The sequence below is a fragment of the Felis catus genome, chromosome D3 (genome assembly GCF_018350175.1).
Source record: "Felis catus isolate Fca126 chromosome D3, F.catus_Fca126_mat1.0, whole genome shotgun sequence".
Classification (NCBI taxonomy): Eukaryota; Metazoa; Chordata; class Mammalia; order Carnivora; family Felidae; genus Felis; species Felis catus.
In genome coordinates, this window is record NC_058379.1 from 93,500,725 (window position 1) to 93,517,590 (window position 16,866).

The window sequence follows — 16,866 nt, forward strand, 5'->3', positions numbered from 1 at the left end:
TTTGAATGGTAATACATTAAATTCATTCATTCTAAATCACATTTAACTGCTGATATTTCAAATGATCTTTACTATTTATGTTTATTAACAAAAGATAATCCTATCACAACCTTTATATCAAGTGAGTGTTTTCATTCACACTTGTATCGATATGTAAGTAATTAAATAATGTTGCTTGAAATTTGATTGCCGTTCTGTATTTGCAGTGTTGTTAGTTCAGCAAACACGTATTGACCACTGCCTGTGTGCCAGGCAGTACTTGTCACGTAGGATCCAAAGGGAGCAAGACTGTTTTGTTCCCCTTTTTTTTTTAATTTTTTTTTTTTCAACGTTTATTTATTTTTTTGGGACAGAGAGAGACAGAGCATGAACGGGGGAGGGGCAGAGAGAGAGGGAGACACAGAATTGGAAACAGGCTCCAGGCTCTGAGCCATCAGCCCAGAGCCCGACGCGGGGCTCGAACTCACGGACCGCGAGATCACGACCTGGCTGAAGTCGGACGCTTAACTGACTGCGCCACCCAGGCGCCCCTGTTTTGTTCCCTTCTAAGCCGTCGTGTGGATGGACATACCTTGCACCGACTGCGCCACCCAGGCGCCCCTGTTTTGTTCCCTTCTAAGCCATCGTGTGGATGGACATACCTTGCCAGTAGTCCTGTGATTATATAGATAATATGGTTAGAAGATGTGTGGGGGGAACCTGAGAGGAAGCAGACCGTTGCTTAGGTCTGAAGCTTAGTTGAAGGCGCTTCACAGGGTAAATGATTATTTCTGTGACTGAGCTTTCCCCAGTCAGAAGCAGGTGGAAAAGGGCTAAGGAGATGGCAGCCTCATGCGGTCGAGGGGGAAACCTGTATGCTGGGAATCAGGAGACCTGAAACCTGGTCTGCTCCGGCCAGTTCTGAATCACGCGCGCCAGCCACGTGGCCACACACCGTTTCATCGTATCTAAAACGATGGGAGGCCTCTCAAGTAATGCCCAAGTTCCTTCTGTCTCACATTTCTGACTTTGTTGAATAAGTGAACAGTATTTTTCTAGGAAGCTCAGCATATGTATTATTTGTAGTGTGAAACCTAGAAAGGACAAAGTTAAATTTTAGAGTTGTTAATCTAGTTGTTCTTTTTCTTTTCTTTTTTTTCCTTTTCTAAGTGATCTCTATATCAAACGGGGGGCTCGAACTTACATTCCCGAGATGGAGTTGGCATGCTCCACCCACTGAGCCATGCCCCAACAACTTTCTTTTAAGTTTATTTACTTAAGTAATTTCTGCAGCCAGCGTGGGGCTTGAACTCAACGACCCTGAGATCAAGAGTCGCACGCTGAGCCAGCCAGGTGCTAGAGTTGTTAGCTTATTAGGGTTTTCTTCATATGTAAACAGCATTTTTTTAAAGGGACATTTTAAGTCCTGAGAAAGAAAATGTTTTCTGACCCACTGTAGTTACGGTTATTTACGTTGTAACGCGAGGCTGCCGTTGACACCAGAGTGCGGCTGCTGCTCCTGGGCACGTACACTTGATACGTTTACCTTATTGTGTGTTCCTTCCTGCGGTCTGGTTCTTCCCGCCAGCGGACCGGGGAGCGGCTCTTCGGTCCGTTTCCCTGTCTTCGCAGAAATACAGCCAGGCCCCTTTCCTGCCCAGTCCGATGGGGCTGTGCCCTGATGTCTGGCCCTGACGGCTGGCAGCCACGTGTGCTGCTTCCAGGCCTGGCCTCAACCTCTTTTGTAGCCTTGGACCCTTGTCTTCCCAGTGCCAGCTCCGTCACCGTGGCCGGGGTCGTCTCGGGAGCTGCGTGTTGAAGCCGCCAGCCGGGGTTCACGGAGGCCTGCGGGATTGAGCCCCCTCCCCTCCCCTGACCAAGCGACTCGGAGAGAGCGAGCTGTTTGAGTGCCCCAGCTGCAAGGTTTACCTTTTACGGTAGCCTGTGTCCCCTTAACTCCTGCAGCCGGGGCGGGCGGGTGACGGCTCTGCCCATGCCTTTGCTTCTTGATCGTGTCACCGGGCGTGAGGTTACGGCCTTTCAGGGTTTCCTGGGCGCGTGTGCAGCTCTGCACGGGCCGCTGGCTTCTAGACTCCCAGGAATGTGACGGGAATTTTCAGAGCCTCCTTCAGGTCATCTGATTTTCCCAGTTTTCTTTCAATTTTCTGGTTAGCTTAGTGTTTACCAGTTTTGTCACCACCCGAGGGAGCCGTGACGTCAGACACCTGCCGCTGACGGGTTTTGACCCACAGCCCAGGGAAAGTGCTGTCGTCAGTGAATGGGCTCCGGGTCGGGTCACGTCCAGGCGAGCCCTGCTTGTCAGGTGATGACAGTTCGCAGGGCGTGGGTTCGAAGGGCCCCAGCTGTGATTGGCCCCCGTCAGGGGCTGCCCGTTTCTCAGCTACCGTGGAGCCGTGGGGTGGAGGGGGGAGGGTTTGGAAATGGGAGAAATCACGACACTCCCCAGCTGACTCTCGGCTCGATTTAGCCGTGTTTCTGAAACAGATGCACCTGGGACTGTCGCAAGTCTTTGATCATTCCCCAGAGTTCTGAAAGGGTTGCCTTTGACCGTTTTTACTGATGTTCTCATTGTAGTTATGGAGAAATGGATTTTCGGACATTCTTACACTGCCATCCCTGTTTACATCATCTACTTACTTATGGTTTGTCTTTGTTTCTAAATGTATTTAATATAATGAATAGCAGAAACATTTGTGCCTGAGAGATGCTTTTTTTTCCCTTCAATTTTTTCTTTTAACGTTTATTCAAGTCTGAGAGATGTTTGAGCTGTCAGCACAGAGCCCGACCCGGGGTTCGAACCCACAAACTGCAAGATCGTGACCTGAGCCGAAGTTGGACGCTTAACCGACTGAGCTACCCAGGCGACCCTGAGAGATGCTTTTTTTTTTTTTTTTTTAATTTTTTTTTAATGTTTACTTATTTTTGAGACAGAGAGAGACAGAGCATGAATGGGGGAGGGTCAGAGAGAGAGGGAGACACAGAATCTGAAGCAGGCCTCAGGCTCTGAGCTGTCAGTACAGAGCCCGATGCGGGGCTCAAACTCACGGACCGTGAGATCATGACCTGAGCCGAAGTCGGACGCTTAACCGACTGAGCCACCCAGGCGCCCCTGAGAGATGCTTTTATACTAATTACCCTTTGAATGTTTGTGGTGGAAATAATATATGAGAGTAAGAATGTTAACCTAGGGGCTCCTGGGTGGCTCAGTTGGGTCGGGGTCCGACTCTTGGTTTCGGTTCAGGTCGTGATCTCATGGTCGTGGGATCAAGCCCTGCCTCTGGGCTCTGTGCTGACAGTGTGGAGCCTGCTTGGGGTTCTGTGTCTCCCTCTCTCTCTGCTCCTCCCCTGTTAGCGCACGCGCTCTTGTGGTCTCTCTCTCAAAATAAATAAACAAAACAAAACAAAAGAATACTGTCCTAAATATGGAAATGGTGTTTAGATAAATAACTTAAGAGAAATAGATTATACAGTTTGTGTTGGGAGATAAAAGGTGAAGAAAAGCCAGCACTTTGAAGCTGGAAGATAATGAGAAACGTTCATTTTTCAGAGGAGGAATCTGAGGGTCTTGTTGATGATCACATGACTAACAGCATTTTTAGAAGTGCTTCAGCCTCTGAATGATGTTTTCACTGTATCATTGTTTAGGCAGCAGAACATAGGTAGAATATTAGAGCATTAGGCAAAATGAGATACTCTTTATTAGCTTTGGATGAAGAACATTATATCTAGATTGATGATGTTTTAAATTTTTTTTTTTTAACGTTTATTCGTTTTTGAAAGAGAGAGAGCATGAGCAGGGGAGGGCTAGAAAGAGAGGGAGACCCAGAATCCGAAGCAGGTTCCAGGCTCCGAGCCGTCAACACAGAGCCTGATGTGGGGTGCGAACCCATGAACTGTGAGATCGTGACCTGAGCTGAAGTCGGACGCCTACTGAACCACCCGGGCGCCCCAGGATTGATGATGTTTTAAAAACATTTTCTTTGCCTCTACTTTTCCGTTGCATTTCGTGTTGTAGGGACAATGGCCCACTGTAGTGTAATGGTACTTCATATTGTGGAGGTCCTGGATGTCTTTGAGAATCTTAGGAATTAATCAACTTGTTCCCCAGAAAAATGGACACAATTAATATGCATTATGCTAAATTCTTTATTGTTTCACATATTCCTGGAAGGTTATTAATGGATCTGAGTTAGGACTTTACTGTAGTCTGTTTGAGCATACGGTTCTGTTATATTCCTTAGTTTTATTATTTTTCCTATCACACAAATTGTTAAAACCATCGCTAACTATAGATAATGCAGATATTAAAATGTCAGGTTGTTATTTCTTGCTATTTTTCTTCTTTTTGTAAAATGGACCCAGGAGCTTCCCAGCTGGATAAAATGTGTGTCGTAATATTGCTTTAAATCAAGAATTCTCAGGAATTCTTAGAATTTCTTTGGAAGCTCTGTTTCTATGACTTTAAGTAATTACTTTAAGTTTTTGTAATCATCTCATTTTTGAAAGTACACCTATTCAGAATTTTTTGTGTATCTACTGACGCCATTGATACTATTTTATTACTTTGCAGTGTCAGTTCAGAAGAATCTGATAGTAGGTTGTCTGTTATAATAAAAACCTTCCAGCCCTAGCCCGTGGACAAGTCTTCGGTCTCCATGGTGTGTCCGGGCTTGGCCAGGTAAAGCTTGTGTTTGTCAGCACAGCTCAGGGGGCCTGTCTGTGGTGTAGTGACCAGGGACTAACACTGGACGGTCCCTGGGCTGCCGGCTTGATTGTTTAGAATGCAGATGAAGCTGTTGATGGATCTGGGGACTGATGGCTTAAATCCCAATTAATCAATTGCTTCATCAGTTTCTTAATTCAGATCAAATATCTCCTGAATGCACACAATTCTTTCAGTGGTATTAAGAGAAATTAATGCTTTGGAACTAATTTTCATCAATCTCTTATAAATGCCAATATCTTTTTCACTTGTCTCCTAAGTGATGACATTATAGTTTAAGTGTTTGGGACATATTTCAATAGCTCAGCTGTCACCTGTTAGTGGGCCAGGGGTAGGTAAATGACACTGTGCTCGTCCACATTCTCTCTTGGTGCTATTCATCTTCCCACTGGCTTAAAAATTTCATGCAGAGTCATTAAGTCCCATAAATGATTTAGAAATTAAGTTTAATGGCAAACGATCTGGTATTACATATGCAGAGTCAATATCTATTTTTCTTTTGTCGGGCATATACTGTACCCGTCTCTGAGAGCTATTGGATTCGCGAGCTGTTGCAGGCAATCTACTAATATTACAGGATAACTTATCACGGTCTATGACAGACTCCTGTGCTCTGTCTCCTCGTGTCCCAGCAGTTACTTTATCACTACTTGATGCAGCTCTCCTGTGTGACACATGGCCCAGTTGATCTTCATTTGATTGTCATTAAACCTGTCCTTTCCTGTCAGCTCTTGTCAATTAATACAAAATAAAATCAAGTATTCATAAGAAGTCTGTAACAGGATATGAGCAGGCCAATTTAATAATTCATTTTTGCCGAGCGTTCACTGGCATCCATCGTAGCTACTGCTTGCTGTTAAACATGATTAGACAGAGTTCGTGTAAGACACGTCAAGTTGGCCGTACTTCTGATTTTGCTACGGTTCGGTCTCTCTTTTTAAATCATCTCCGTTACCGCCAGGCTAGTAATGTTAACTGTACTCGAAGGTTAGTAAGATGTCTATTGTCTCTAAATTTTTAAAGCAGGATATAATTATTTAATACGAAGCATATCCCTTTTTCTTTAAAGAAAGGCAGCTCTGTTTCTTCCGGTGTTTAATAAGTTCATAGAGATCTAGGTGTTGGTCTCGCTATTTTAGAACCACAGAATATTTGAACTTTAAGACACTAGTGAGTTTCCCTTCTTACTATTTTATATGTTAGAAGTCACACCTAGAGCAGGGCCGTCGGCACGGACGTCTCACGGCACGTGTCAGACAGAACCTAGAGTCCGGTCCCTGCGCAGCTAAATTTATAGCAGGACACACGCACGCACCCGCACGTATATGATCGACGTACATTTAAGTTTTGGAAAACTGTCTAACTGTAAAATAAGACCCACTGCAGACTTCCTTGTGCTCCTTTTTAGTTGAAATCCGTTCGTACAAAATACTCTCCTTGTGGAAGGTCGTGTGACAGGTAACGCGTAACAATTTGTTTATGTAAAGTGCACGCCATCAGACAAAGGTCTCTTCCAGGAGTCCTCACTTGATACGATAGGTGACTCGGAGATCTCGCAGCTGTCAGTCTTACCGGGCCTCGGGAGAGTGACTCCGCCTCTGGGGACCCGCTCTGGTCCCGTGGGCAGCACTGATGCCCGTGGCGGAGAGTAGCTAAAAGGACTGCAGGTGTCACTGGTGAAGGGCTTCCGTGGGGCACACCGCAGCCACCGAACGGACTCGTCGGGAGTGCCCCGGCTGGCGGAGGAGAGCAGTGAGAGGGCAGGGAGGTGCTCGTGGTGGCAGAGCGCACCTCCTCCGGGGCCCCGCGGGGCGGTGGGGCTGGGGCACGTCCTGCGGGAGACGTCCTGGACCGAGCCCTGTGAAGACACACTCTTACCTTTCTGCCTTCACCAGTACCCCGAACTTGAGGCGTAGTTAGCTAAATCCGGAGTTCCTGCCGTCTGCCACTCACCGACAGGCCTTCCTAGACTTGCCCCTAAGTTTTACGAGACGGCCGTAAGGAACATGTGACTTCTCCCACCGTGCAGGAGAAAGGCTTCGTGAGATGGGGTCGCCGCACGGGGAGCGTTGGTGAGGGAGATGCAGAGCTGGCGCTCAGCCCAAGGCCTGCTCTTGCGGCTGAGGTGAGCCCGGCCCGGGATCGGGAGCCTGCTGGGCGCTGCCGCCGTCTGGGGCCACATCTGTCTTCATACAGGCTGCTGAGCCCATTCCTGCCTCAGGTCACTGTGCCAGTGGCATCCCCCTTCCCCGCCCGGTTCTGAAAACAAGCAGCGTCTCCAGAAGTTCCCAGGTATCCTCAGGGGGCAGAGTCACCCCTGGTCGAAAGTCGAAAGGACTAGAGACTTTTAGTTTTCACCGAAGAGAATGCCTGAGATAATCTCAGTGTTCAGTTATGTGTCTTTCGAGAGCGGTCGTTCTCCATTCCTCAGAGACCTTTCTCAGGAAGAACAGATTGATTCTGTGGAATCTGGCTCCATGGGGAAGCGGCTTCTACTCGACGCCGGCGCAGCCTGGAATCCGGGGACTGGCTCCGTCTCCCCGCCACCGCCAGCCTAAGGCCAGGGCACCGCCCCGCGAGGGGGCTCCACTAATGGCTCGCTTCCCCTGGCCCCATGGATGGGCCCTCCCTCTGCTGGCCAGCTCCCACTCCGAGGCAAGAGCTCTGCTCGCTTTTGACGAGCTGGGAGTAACAGGGCCCCAGCTATTACCCCCACCGGCTAGCTTGTGGGGCAGAAAGTAACGTGCCTGGAGAAGATACCGCAACCCCTCCAACCCCAGCACCCACGTACAAGCTGCTGTCCCATTGGCATTTCCCGTGCCTGGGGCGAGAGATCTCTGCAGCTTTCCCTGTGGTGCTGATTAGGAACAGACCTTCTGGGAGTTCGTGCCGAAGGGTCGTGTTGACAACAATGGAGAGCTTGGTGGCCAGTTTTCAGAGGGAGGGTCCCTGATATACACCACCAAGGGACACAGAGCCCAGCGAGAAATTTCACCGCCGGAACCAGGGAAAGAGCCAGGAAGAGTCCCACGGGGTCGCACTCGTCACTGCATGCGTGTGCTGGGCTGCTCTGCTCGGGAGTGGTCAGAGTGGGGCATTCTGGAAAAGCTTCTGCAGGACGCACGTCCATCAGCAGTCAGAGCCTTGCCTGGTTCAGGGGCCGTAAGCACCGTCTTCTGGGTGTGCTGCTCACTCCGGTGTGGCTCCTGCGAAGCCAAGCTTAGAAGCACAATCCCATGCCTCCCCATTAGTCTAGAAGAACGTCCGTATGCCAAACCCATGGCTGTGGCCCCAGGAGTGGACGGAGAGAACCTCAAGCTGCTGGTCTGTCCCTGACTGAACATGGGGCAGAATCACGAACGAACTTCTGAACTGGGGGAGTGGCCTCCCAGCCACATGCATCCAGTGGTAAAGGGTAAAAATCTGACCACGTGAATTCGGATACCACCTTTGAGCCAACAGGAAGTTTATGTGGGGCCAGGAGTAGCCCTTAGAAAGCCAGGAATAAAAATCTGGTCAGGGACATTGGGAGTGTCCCTGCTACAGGGGAAGTGGACTTCACAAAATTAGGTCAGCCAAGTCACTAAAAATACACAATGTGCCTAACCAACCACCAGCACCCAAATAAAACGTTTGATGTTTGCATAACACGGTTCAGACTGCTGACTGATCAGCCGTGGTGAACTTTATGTGCTAGTACGACACAGGGTTAGAGTCGGATGACCTCGTGGTGGCATTGTGCCCTTCCCACGCTGACCTCGGGGCGCTGCAACTCAAGGCTTGCGGCAGCGGCACGTTACCTGCCTCCTGTCTGATGGGAGCTCACATATCAGGCACTTCGTAGATAGTCAGTAATATTAGTGACCTCCTTTTTTGAGGAGAAAGAAGTAAGTGACTTGGTGTTATGCATACATGCCTCCATATATTTTTTGAGGGGCGGGTGCGGAACAGTTTCTCATCAGGAGTGTGGACGCCATATTTCCTTCTTCCTTAATTTGGAGTATTTTGTTAGTGCCTCCCCATAACCATCTTTAGAAGGTGTTTTCTAAATGAGCCAGGCCCTAAAGAAGTGTACTTGCATTACATTTTTTTTTAGAGTTTATTTATTTTGTGGGGCGCCTGGGTCGCTCACTTGGTTGAGCGTCCGACTTCAGCTCAGGTCATGATCTCACACTCCATGAGTTCGAGCCCCTCATCGGGCTCTGTGCTGACAGCTCAGAGCCTGGAGCCCGCTTCAGATTCTGTCTCTTCCCCTCTCTCTGCCCCTCCCCTGCTCATTTTCTGTCTCTCTCTGTCTCGAAAATAAAAAAAAAAATTAAAAAAAAATTTTTTTTAAGTTTATTTATTTTGAGAGACAGCAGAGGAGGGGTGGGGGGGGTAGAGAGGGAGGGGGGGAGAGAGAGAGAGAATCCCAAGCAGGCTCCATGCTGTCAGCACAGAGCCTGACAAGGGGGTCGTTGTCAGATCTCACAAACCACAAGATAATGACCCGAGCTGAAACCAAGGGTGGGACGCTTAACCGACTGAGCCACCCAGACGCCCCGTAGTGTACTTGTATTAAATCCTATGTCCCCAGGTTCATCTCCCTGGCACTTTATCCCAGTCTGTATCCTTCCTTCTCCCCACCCCGCAGTGGTCTCTTTTATTGCGGTCCTTTGGCCCCCCGAGGTTCAGGAGGATCCCAATCATGGCAGAAAAGACCGTTACATTCCGCGAGTGAGTATACCTGCTTTGTTAAGCTGACTGTTCTGGGTGCGTGAAGCGTGTTGTGACGGGTCTTCTTTCCGGTAACTGTATATCGTAGCCACTTGGCATGCCCGCCGGATCCCTCTCCCTCGGTGACTTTCGCAGAAGCCCTTCCATCCGATTTCTAGAATAGGACGTTGGGTTGCTCCAGATGACGAAGTGTGGGTTTTGTGTTAAGGACTTTGAGTCTGGCTTCCTTATCAACCTGGACCGTGTGTGTCTCCCAGAACTTCTTTTATTCCTTCTGATTTGGCTTATTTGCTTCTCTAATTCCTCGTCTGTAAACCTGCTAAGGTCAGTAGGAGCACTGCTTTCTGTTCAGGGAGTACTGAATACACCTGTAGGGGCAGCATCGCGTGGAAACCTGTGTTGAGGAAGAGCACAGCTGAACCTGTGACTTACGGTACAAGTTGGTGGCGCTGCTTTGTCACCCTGTCAGCAGATCTTAGTGAATAGTTCCAGACGTTTCCTGTAAAATCATCATCAGGTCTTTATTTGCATTTTATCAGTTAATCTGTTCTTCTTAACATAACATTATTCACAACCTCCCACCACTATTCAGTTTTATTTTTGTTTTAATTATAAGCATCTATAGTGTATTTTAACCATTTTAAATTATTTTAACAACTTAACTGTTAAATAGCCATGTCATTTGAGCTGCTTTATGGATAAGTGATCTTTAACGGGTCTGTTAGATGTCAGAAAACTCAGCTGTTGTCATCTGGTTCTGCCGTCTGAGCCTAAGCAGCTTCGGGACGCTTCAAGTTATGCCATCCATACTAGTAAAGTAGTTCAAGATACTGTGGAAACCTTTTATTTAATGTTTCTGTTTTGCCGTGGTCTCTCCTGGATAAAAGGGGAAAGGCGGTGAGATGGGTTATTGATGAAGTTGGCTGCTGAGGTGGAGAGGAAGTGCCCTGGCCAGCACCCGCCGCAGCGAGCCCTGGAGGCAGCGTGCATGCAGCCAGCCGCTCACCAGGGCACGCGGGTGCCGGGCCGCATCCGTCCGTAGTGCCATTGGTGAAGTCTGTGGGTGCGGGCAGCCCTGAGAGTCAGGGGAACGGGGCCCTGAACCTACGTATGAGGAAGGTATAACTGGAAGGAGTCTCCCTCTGTAGGTGCTCAGATGTAAACTTAAATGTGGCTTCTGCAGTTCTGGTTCCTTGCTGTGCTGGTTACTCGCAGGGTTTCTTTACTGCAAAGATCGAATGTTTGTACAGTCAGGGCCACTGTAGGGTCAGGGCCACTTTCTACCACCTACCCCGCCTCACCCCTGTGCAGTTGAAAACCCATGTATAACTTTGGACTCCCCCACACTTAACTACCAATAGCCCGCTGTTGGCGGGAACCCTTACCAATAACATAAAGTGCACACATTTTGCATGTATTGTATACTGTGTTCTTAAAGTAAAGCAGGCTGGAGGAAAAACGTTATTAAGAAAATCATAAGGAGGGGTGCCTGGGTGGCTCAGTCGGTTAAGCGTCTGACTTTGGCTCAGGTCATGATCTTGCGGTTCATGGGTTCGAGCCTCACGTCAGGCTCTGTGCCGACAGCTCGGAGCCCGGAGCCTGCTTGGGATTCTGTGGCTCCCTCTCTGTCTCTCTTCCCCTCCCAACTCGTGCTCTGCCTCTCCCTCTCTCTCAAAAACAAACAAACATTAAAAAAAATTTCTGTAAGTAAAAAGAAAGAAAATTATAAGGAAAAGAAAATGCACTTCTAGTACTATATTGTACTGTACTTATTTTCAAACAATCCTTGTATAAGTGTAAGGATCAACTGTACAAGGTGTTGGTTGATATATTCTGTACTAATCTGAATGCATTTCAAAATATGTTTTCAGACTTTTTTTTTTTAAGTAGGCTTCACGCCCAGCATGGGGCCCGGTGAGGGGTTTGAACTCACAACCTTGAGGTCCAGACTTGAGCTGAGATCAAGAGTTGGATGCTGAACCCACTGAGCCACCCAGGCGCCCCTAGACCTTATTGTCTTAGAGCGGTTTTAGGTTTACAAACGAGGGAGGGACAGAGATTTTCCGTGTGCGCCCTGCCTTCACACAGGTATGGCTTCTCCCTGTCGTCAGCACACCCCAGCAGAGTGGCGCACTGGTTACTGTAGATGCACCTGCACCAGCCAAAGCCCCGGGTTTACGTGAGGCTCCACTCTTGGTGGTTCGTGTTCTGTCGGCTTGCACAAACGGATAAAGACGGGTTGTTATGGCATCGTACAGAGTATATTCCTTAGTGATGCTGTATGTAAAAATCCTTCGTGCTCCGTCCGTTCATCCCTCAGCAACCACTGATCGTTCTGTGGTCTCCTTAGTTTTGCCTTTTCCAGAACGCCGTATCAGATTTTCTTTCATCGAGGGACGTGCGTGAAAATTTCCTCTGTGTCTTTCACGGCCTGATGGCTCATTTCGTTTTAGTGCTGACTAATTCTTCATTGTCCGGATGGACCACAGTTTATTCGTGTACTTACTGAAGGACACCCTGGTTGCTTCCGAGTTTTGGCAGTTACGGAAGCAGCTGGTGTGAGACGCACGTGCAGGTTTTTGTGTTGACTTACGTTCACACCTCCTTTGGGTAAATGCCAAGCAGTCCTGCTGGATTATACAGTAAGGTTGTGGTTAGCTTTGCCAGAAGCCAGCAAGCTGTCTTCTGCGGTGGCTGCACGATGTTGCGTTCGCACCAGCAGTGAGCGCGAGCTCCTGGGGCTCCACAGCCCGTCAGCACTCGGCCTGGTCAGTGCCCCGGGCATGGGCCGTTCTAATAGGGGTGGGTTGCTGTCTCCCTGCGGTTGTGACTTGTATCCCTGATGACGTGGGATGACGTGGAGACTTTCACGTGCTTACTTGTCGTCTGTATATCTTCTTTGTTGAGGGCTTCAGCCCATTTTTTAATCAGGTTGTTTCCTTACTGTTGAGTTTGAAGAGTTCTTTGTATATGTTGAATAACGATCCTGTATCAGATGTATATTTTGCAAACATTCGCCCTCCCAGTCTGTGGCTTGTTTTCTAATTCTCTTGATAATGTCTTGCAGAACAGAAGTTTTAAATTTTACCAAAGTCTGGCTAATCACATATTTCTTTCTCTCTTGGGTCGTTTCTTTGGTGCGGTATCTAAAAAGCCCTCACCACACCTGGGGTCACCTAGGTTTTCTCCTATATTGTCTTACAGGACTTTTATAGTTTTGTATTTTACATTTAGGTCCCATTTGGAGTTGATTTTCCTGAGGGATGTAAGGTCTGTGTCTAGATTCAGTTTTTCGGCCGGAGGTGGCGGGGGGGGGGCGTTGGTTGGTTTTCCCAGGGCCATTTCCCGATGACAAGGTGTTTGCTCCTTTATTGAAGCTGTGTTTATGGGGCTTAATTCTGGGCTCCGTTCTGCTCCATTGACCTGTGTGCACTCTCTCACCACCCCACCACCTTATTGTTGTTTTACAGTAAGCCTTCTTTTTACAAGGCTGGTGAATGCTTTTAAGTTTTAAATGTATCTTTTTTGTTATTGTGTTAAAATACACATAACATAAAATTTATTATCTCTTTTAGAGTTCTTGGACCCGGTTCCAACGTGGGCTAGGGAGGGTCCCACACACACAAGCCCAGGCAGTTCTCGGGACACCTGCAGGGTGCCTGCCGATTCTGACACTGTCCACCCGGAGGCAGCATCAGATCCTGCGCAGTAAGGGCTCAGTCCTGTAAGATGCCCCCACCCCGACTTCGGACACCGGTCGGAAGTCCCAGGCTGTTTGTTACTCGTGCTTCTGACCAACTGGCAATTTGCGGCCGCGGCTCACAGAACTCAGGGGAACACGGCCGCTCACCTGGTGGCTCAGGGAGGTGACAAAGGCTAAGAATCAACCGCCAGAGGAAGAGATCATAGGGACAGGTCTGGGGAAAGGCTGTGGGGCTTCCATCCCTCCCCGCACAGCACTCTTCCCAATCTCCAGAAGCTTGTGAACCCGGTCCTTTGGCATTTTTACCGAGGCTTCTTTGTATAGTCACAGTTGGTTAGATCTTTGGCCATTGGCTGATTCAGCCTCCAGCCCCTCCCCTCCCTGGGAGTCGCGGTGTGACCGGAAGTTCCCATTGGCTGATTCAGCCTCCAGCCCCTCCCCTCTCCACAGAGGTCGGGGGTGGGGCCGGAAGTTCCAACCCTCTGATCACACAGGGTTGGTCGTCCTGGCAACAGCCCCGCCCTTGAGTGGGGTCTCCTTCATTAACAAAAGACACCTTTATCCCTCTCAGCAGGTAGGATATTTAGGAGCAGAGAGTGAGAAATTGTGGACTAAGACCAAATATATATTTCTCATAAATCACAGCGTCACTCCGTCTTAACCATTTGTAAGTGCAAGCTTTCATGATGTTAAATACATTCACATTGTTGTGCAACTACACCAGTCCTCTGCCCCTGTAACTTTTCACCTTGTAGGGCAGGAACTCTGTATCCATTAAAAAATAACTCCTCGTTCTCCCCTCCTCTCATACGGCATTCTGCTTTCTGTCTTTATGATTTGACTCCTCTAAGAACCTTATGTGAGTGGAATCCTGCAGTATGTGTCTTTTTGTGTGTGGCTGGTTTCATTTAGCATAATGTCCTCGAGGTTCGTCCATGTTGCATCGTATTGCACAATTTCCTTCCTTAAGGCTCGATGTCTTACACCGTATGTATAGAGCACATTTTCCGTATCCACGCCTCCATCAGTGGACGCTTGGGTTTTTCTCGTGTTTTGGCTCCTGTGAGTAATGCCATGACCATGTAAAACATGGTGTACGCTTCTCTTCTGGAGACCCTGCTTTCAGTTCTTAAGGGTTTATCCCCAGGAGTGGAGCTGCTGCCTCATTTGCTAATTCTGTGTTTAATCTTGTGACAAATTGCCATACTCTTTCCCACGGAACATCTCTCACCATCCTTCCTCTTTCAACCTCTGTGTGTCTTTGGAGCTCAAGGGAGTGTCCTCCAGACCGCATGTGGTTGGATTGTGCGTTTTCACTTATTCTGCCCGTCTCTCTTTTTGGAGAGTTTCACCCACTTACATCTTAACATAATGATGGAGAAGGACTTTTTCACCGCAGTTGGTTTCCCATGTGCCTTAGAGCTCTTTTTGATCCCTCACTTTCTGTATTATTTTCTGTTTTGGTGAATGTTTTGTAGTGAAGTGTTTAAATTGCTTTCTCACTGCCTGTTGTTTCCATTCTAGAACTTTTTTCGCTACGGTTACCACGGGGATGACATTCAGCATCTTGAAGATACAATTGTGGAATTTCAGTTTGTACCAACTTAAGTTCGATAACGTACAAGAATCTGCTCACTTACAACTCCATCCCCACCCCTTTGTGGATGTCACAGAATTACATCTTTATTCATTGTGTGTCCAAAAACATAAACTAAAAATTATTATTATTTTTTTTTTAATTTTTTTTTTTAACTTTTTTTTTTTTTTTGGGACAGAGAGAGACAGAGCATGAACGGGGGAGGGGCAGAGAGAGAGGGAGACACAGAATCGGAAACAGGCTCCAGGCTCTGAGCCATCAGCCCAGAGCCTGACGCGGGGCTCGAACTCCCGGACCGCGAGATCGTGACCTGGTTGAAGTCGGACGCTTAACCGACTGCGCCACCCAGGCGCCCCCTAAAAATTATTTTGAGTGCATTCATAGTGTTTCAAAGTATGTACAAAACAAGATGTGGAATTATAAGCAAAAGTTACATAATTTCAACTTTTAGAGGAATGATTGCTTTTCTTCAGATTTATGAATCTCTGAAATCATGTAGAAAACCAAGTGCAGTTATAGACTGTTGTGGCCATACTCCTCGTGTTATAACCTGCCGTGGGCTGGCCTGCCCCGAGACCTTAGTTCTCGCACGGCCCCTAGTGACTGTCTCCCGTCCTGTCCTTGCGTCTGCCCTACTCCCGGGAACAAGCAGCTCTTGCAGAAAAGGTCGGTGGTCCCCACCTCCCACAGCGTTTGTCTGTCTGGGAACGTCTTGATCTCCCTCTCGTTTTGCGGCACAGTCTTGCTGGATATAGGAGTCACATGTGACGGGTCTGTCTTCTTGCGGCGTTTTGAATGTGTTGGTGCACTTTCTCTCAAACCCAAAGTTTCTGGTGAAAAATCTACAGATAAGCTTACTGAGGGCCCCTTGGGTGTGATGAGTCTCTTCTCTCTTGCTGCTTTCAAGATTCTTGGTCTTTTGGAAGTTTGGTTAGAACTTGTCTCAGAGTGGGTCTGAGTTCATCTTACTTGGCTTTCTTTGGGCTTCATAGGTGTTCACATCTGTGTCTTGTATTACATATGAGATGTTTTCAGTAATTATTTCTCCAGGTAGTCTCTTGGTCCCTTTCTCTCTTCTTCTGGGACTCCCACTGTGTGTATGCTGGGCTGAGTGGTGGGTCCCACAGGTCTCTCAGTCTCTGTTCATGGTTTTTCAGCTCATTTTCTTTCTGTCCCTCATTTTGGGCCATTTCTGTTGCCCTGTCTTCAGGTTCACCGATTCTTTCTTTTGCCTGTTCAAGTCTGCCTTGGACTCTACCCAGGGAATTTTTCACTGACATTATTATATGTGTTGAATTTTCAGCTGTTGAATTTTTTTTTTCCTTTTTCTCTTTATGTTTTCTCTCTTTTTATTGATTCCATTTTGTTCATAATTATTTTCTTGACTTTGAGCATCTTTTAGACTAGTCCTTGTCTAGTAGATCTGACGTCGGGTCTTCTTCGGGGACAGTATCTGTTGTTTGGCAGCCCCCCCCCCCCCCTTTAAATTGGCCATACTCTGCTGTTACTTTGTGTGCCTTGGGATTTTTGTTGAACACTGGACATTTTGATCTTCATAATGTGGTAATTCTGAAAATCAGATGTCTCCCCCGCTCCAACAGTGGATCAGCCTGAGACTCTGTAATGAGCGGAACGGCATTGGAGGTCACCCGGCACACACACGCACGCACACACGCACACACATGTGTGCCTAACCGGTCGTCTCGTGAAGATGGCAGGCGGCCAACTCATTGTCTTGAAATGCGGATAAATTGCAACAAGGAATCGATACTTTCTCACAGGAACTGTGTCACCAGGTGACAAGACCGAATCCAAAGAGCGGATGCCTCTCTTTCTACATTTTATTCTAGCTCTTTATTCTGAGAAGGAAGGAAAGACTTCTGTTTTCTTCGACCTGTAGTGCAGGCATGGGTGTGGGCATTGAGCACAAAGGGCCTCTTGGCATCAAAGCAGAGCAGAGCCTGGACACGGTGTCTCTGGATGGAAGTCGGGCAACAGTTCTGATGGTCCCTGGAGTGTGAGCTGGGCTCCGGGTGCAGGAGCTGGGGTTACGGGACCCCCAGGTGGAGGGGAGATGGTTGGCCTGGATCATGAGTGTTCGGTCAGTGAGATGCAAACGGGGCCTTT

At 48.0% G+C, this 16,866-nt stretch overlaps 1 protein-coding gene and 1 long non-coding RNA gene across 17 annotated transcripts in view; one reads left to right on the plus strand and one right to left on the minus strand.

Moving 5' to 3' along the window:
• ATP9B (ATPase phospholipid transporting 9B (putative)) overlaps nt 1-16,866 on the plus strand; it is a 251,509-nt gene that overhangs the window by 75,400 nt on the left and 159,243 nt on the right. For 10 of the 15 annotated variants that reach the window (XM_045041291.1, XM_045041296.1, XM_045041287.1 and 7 more), the window contains one exon: nt 9,357-9,439. The exons of 4 other annotated variants lie outside the window; for them this stretch is intronic. In XM_045041291.1, the coding sequence (XP_044897226.1) occupies nt 9,357-9,439 (83 nt within the window). Of the gene's footprint in view, nt 1-4,056; nt 4,679-9,356; nt 9,440-16,866 lie in introns of those variants that run through there. One more of the 15 variants, XM_045041299.1, reaches the window with a different exon arrangement.
• Nucleotides 9,143-13,574, minus strand: LOC123381147. 2 transcript variants are annotated; one of them, XR_006587817.1, is made up of 3 exons: nt 13,290-13,574; nt 10,446-10,664; nt 9,143-10,315 (listed from the first exon to the last, which is right to left on the minus strand). It is a non-coding gene; the product is annotated as an uncharacterized LOC123381147 (long non-coding RNA). The 2 variants fall into 2 exon arrangements; XR_006587816.1 differs by having other exon boundaries at nt 9,143-9,938; nt 10,103-10,664.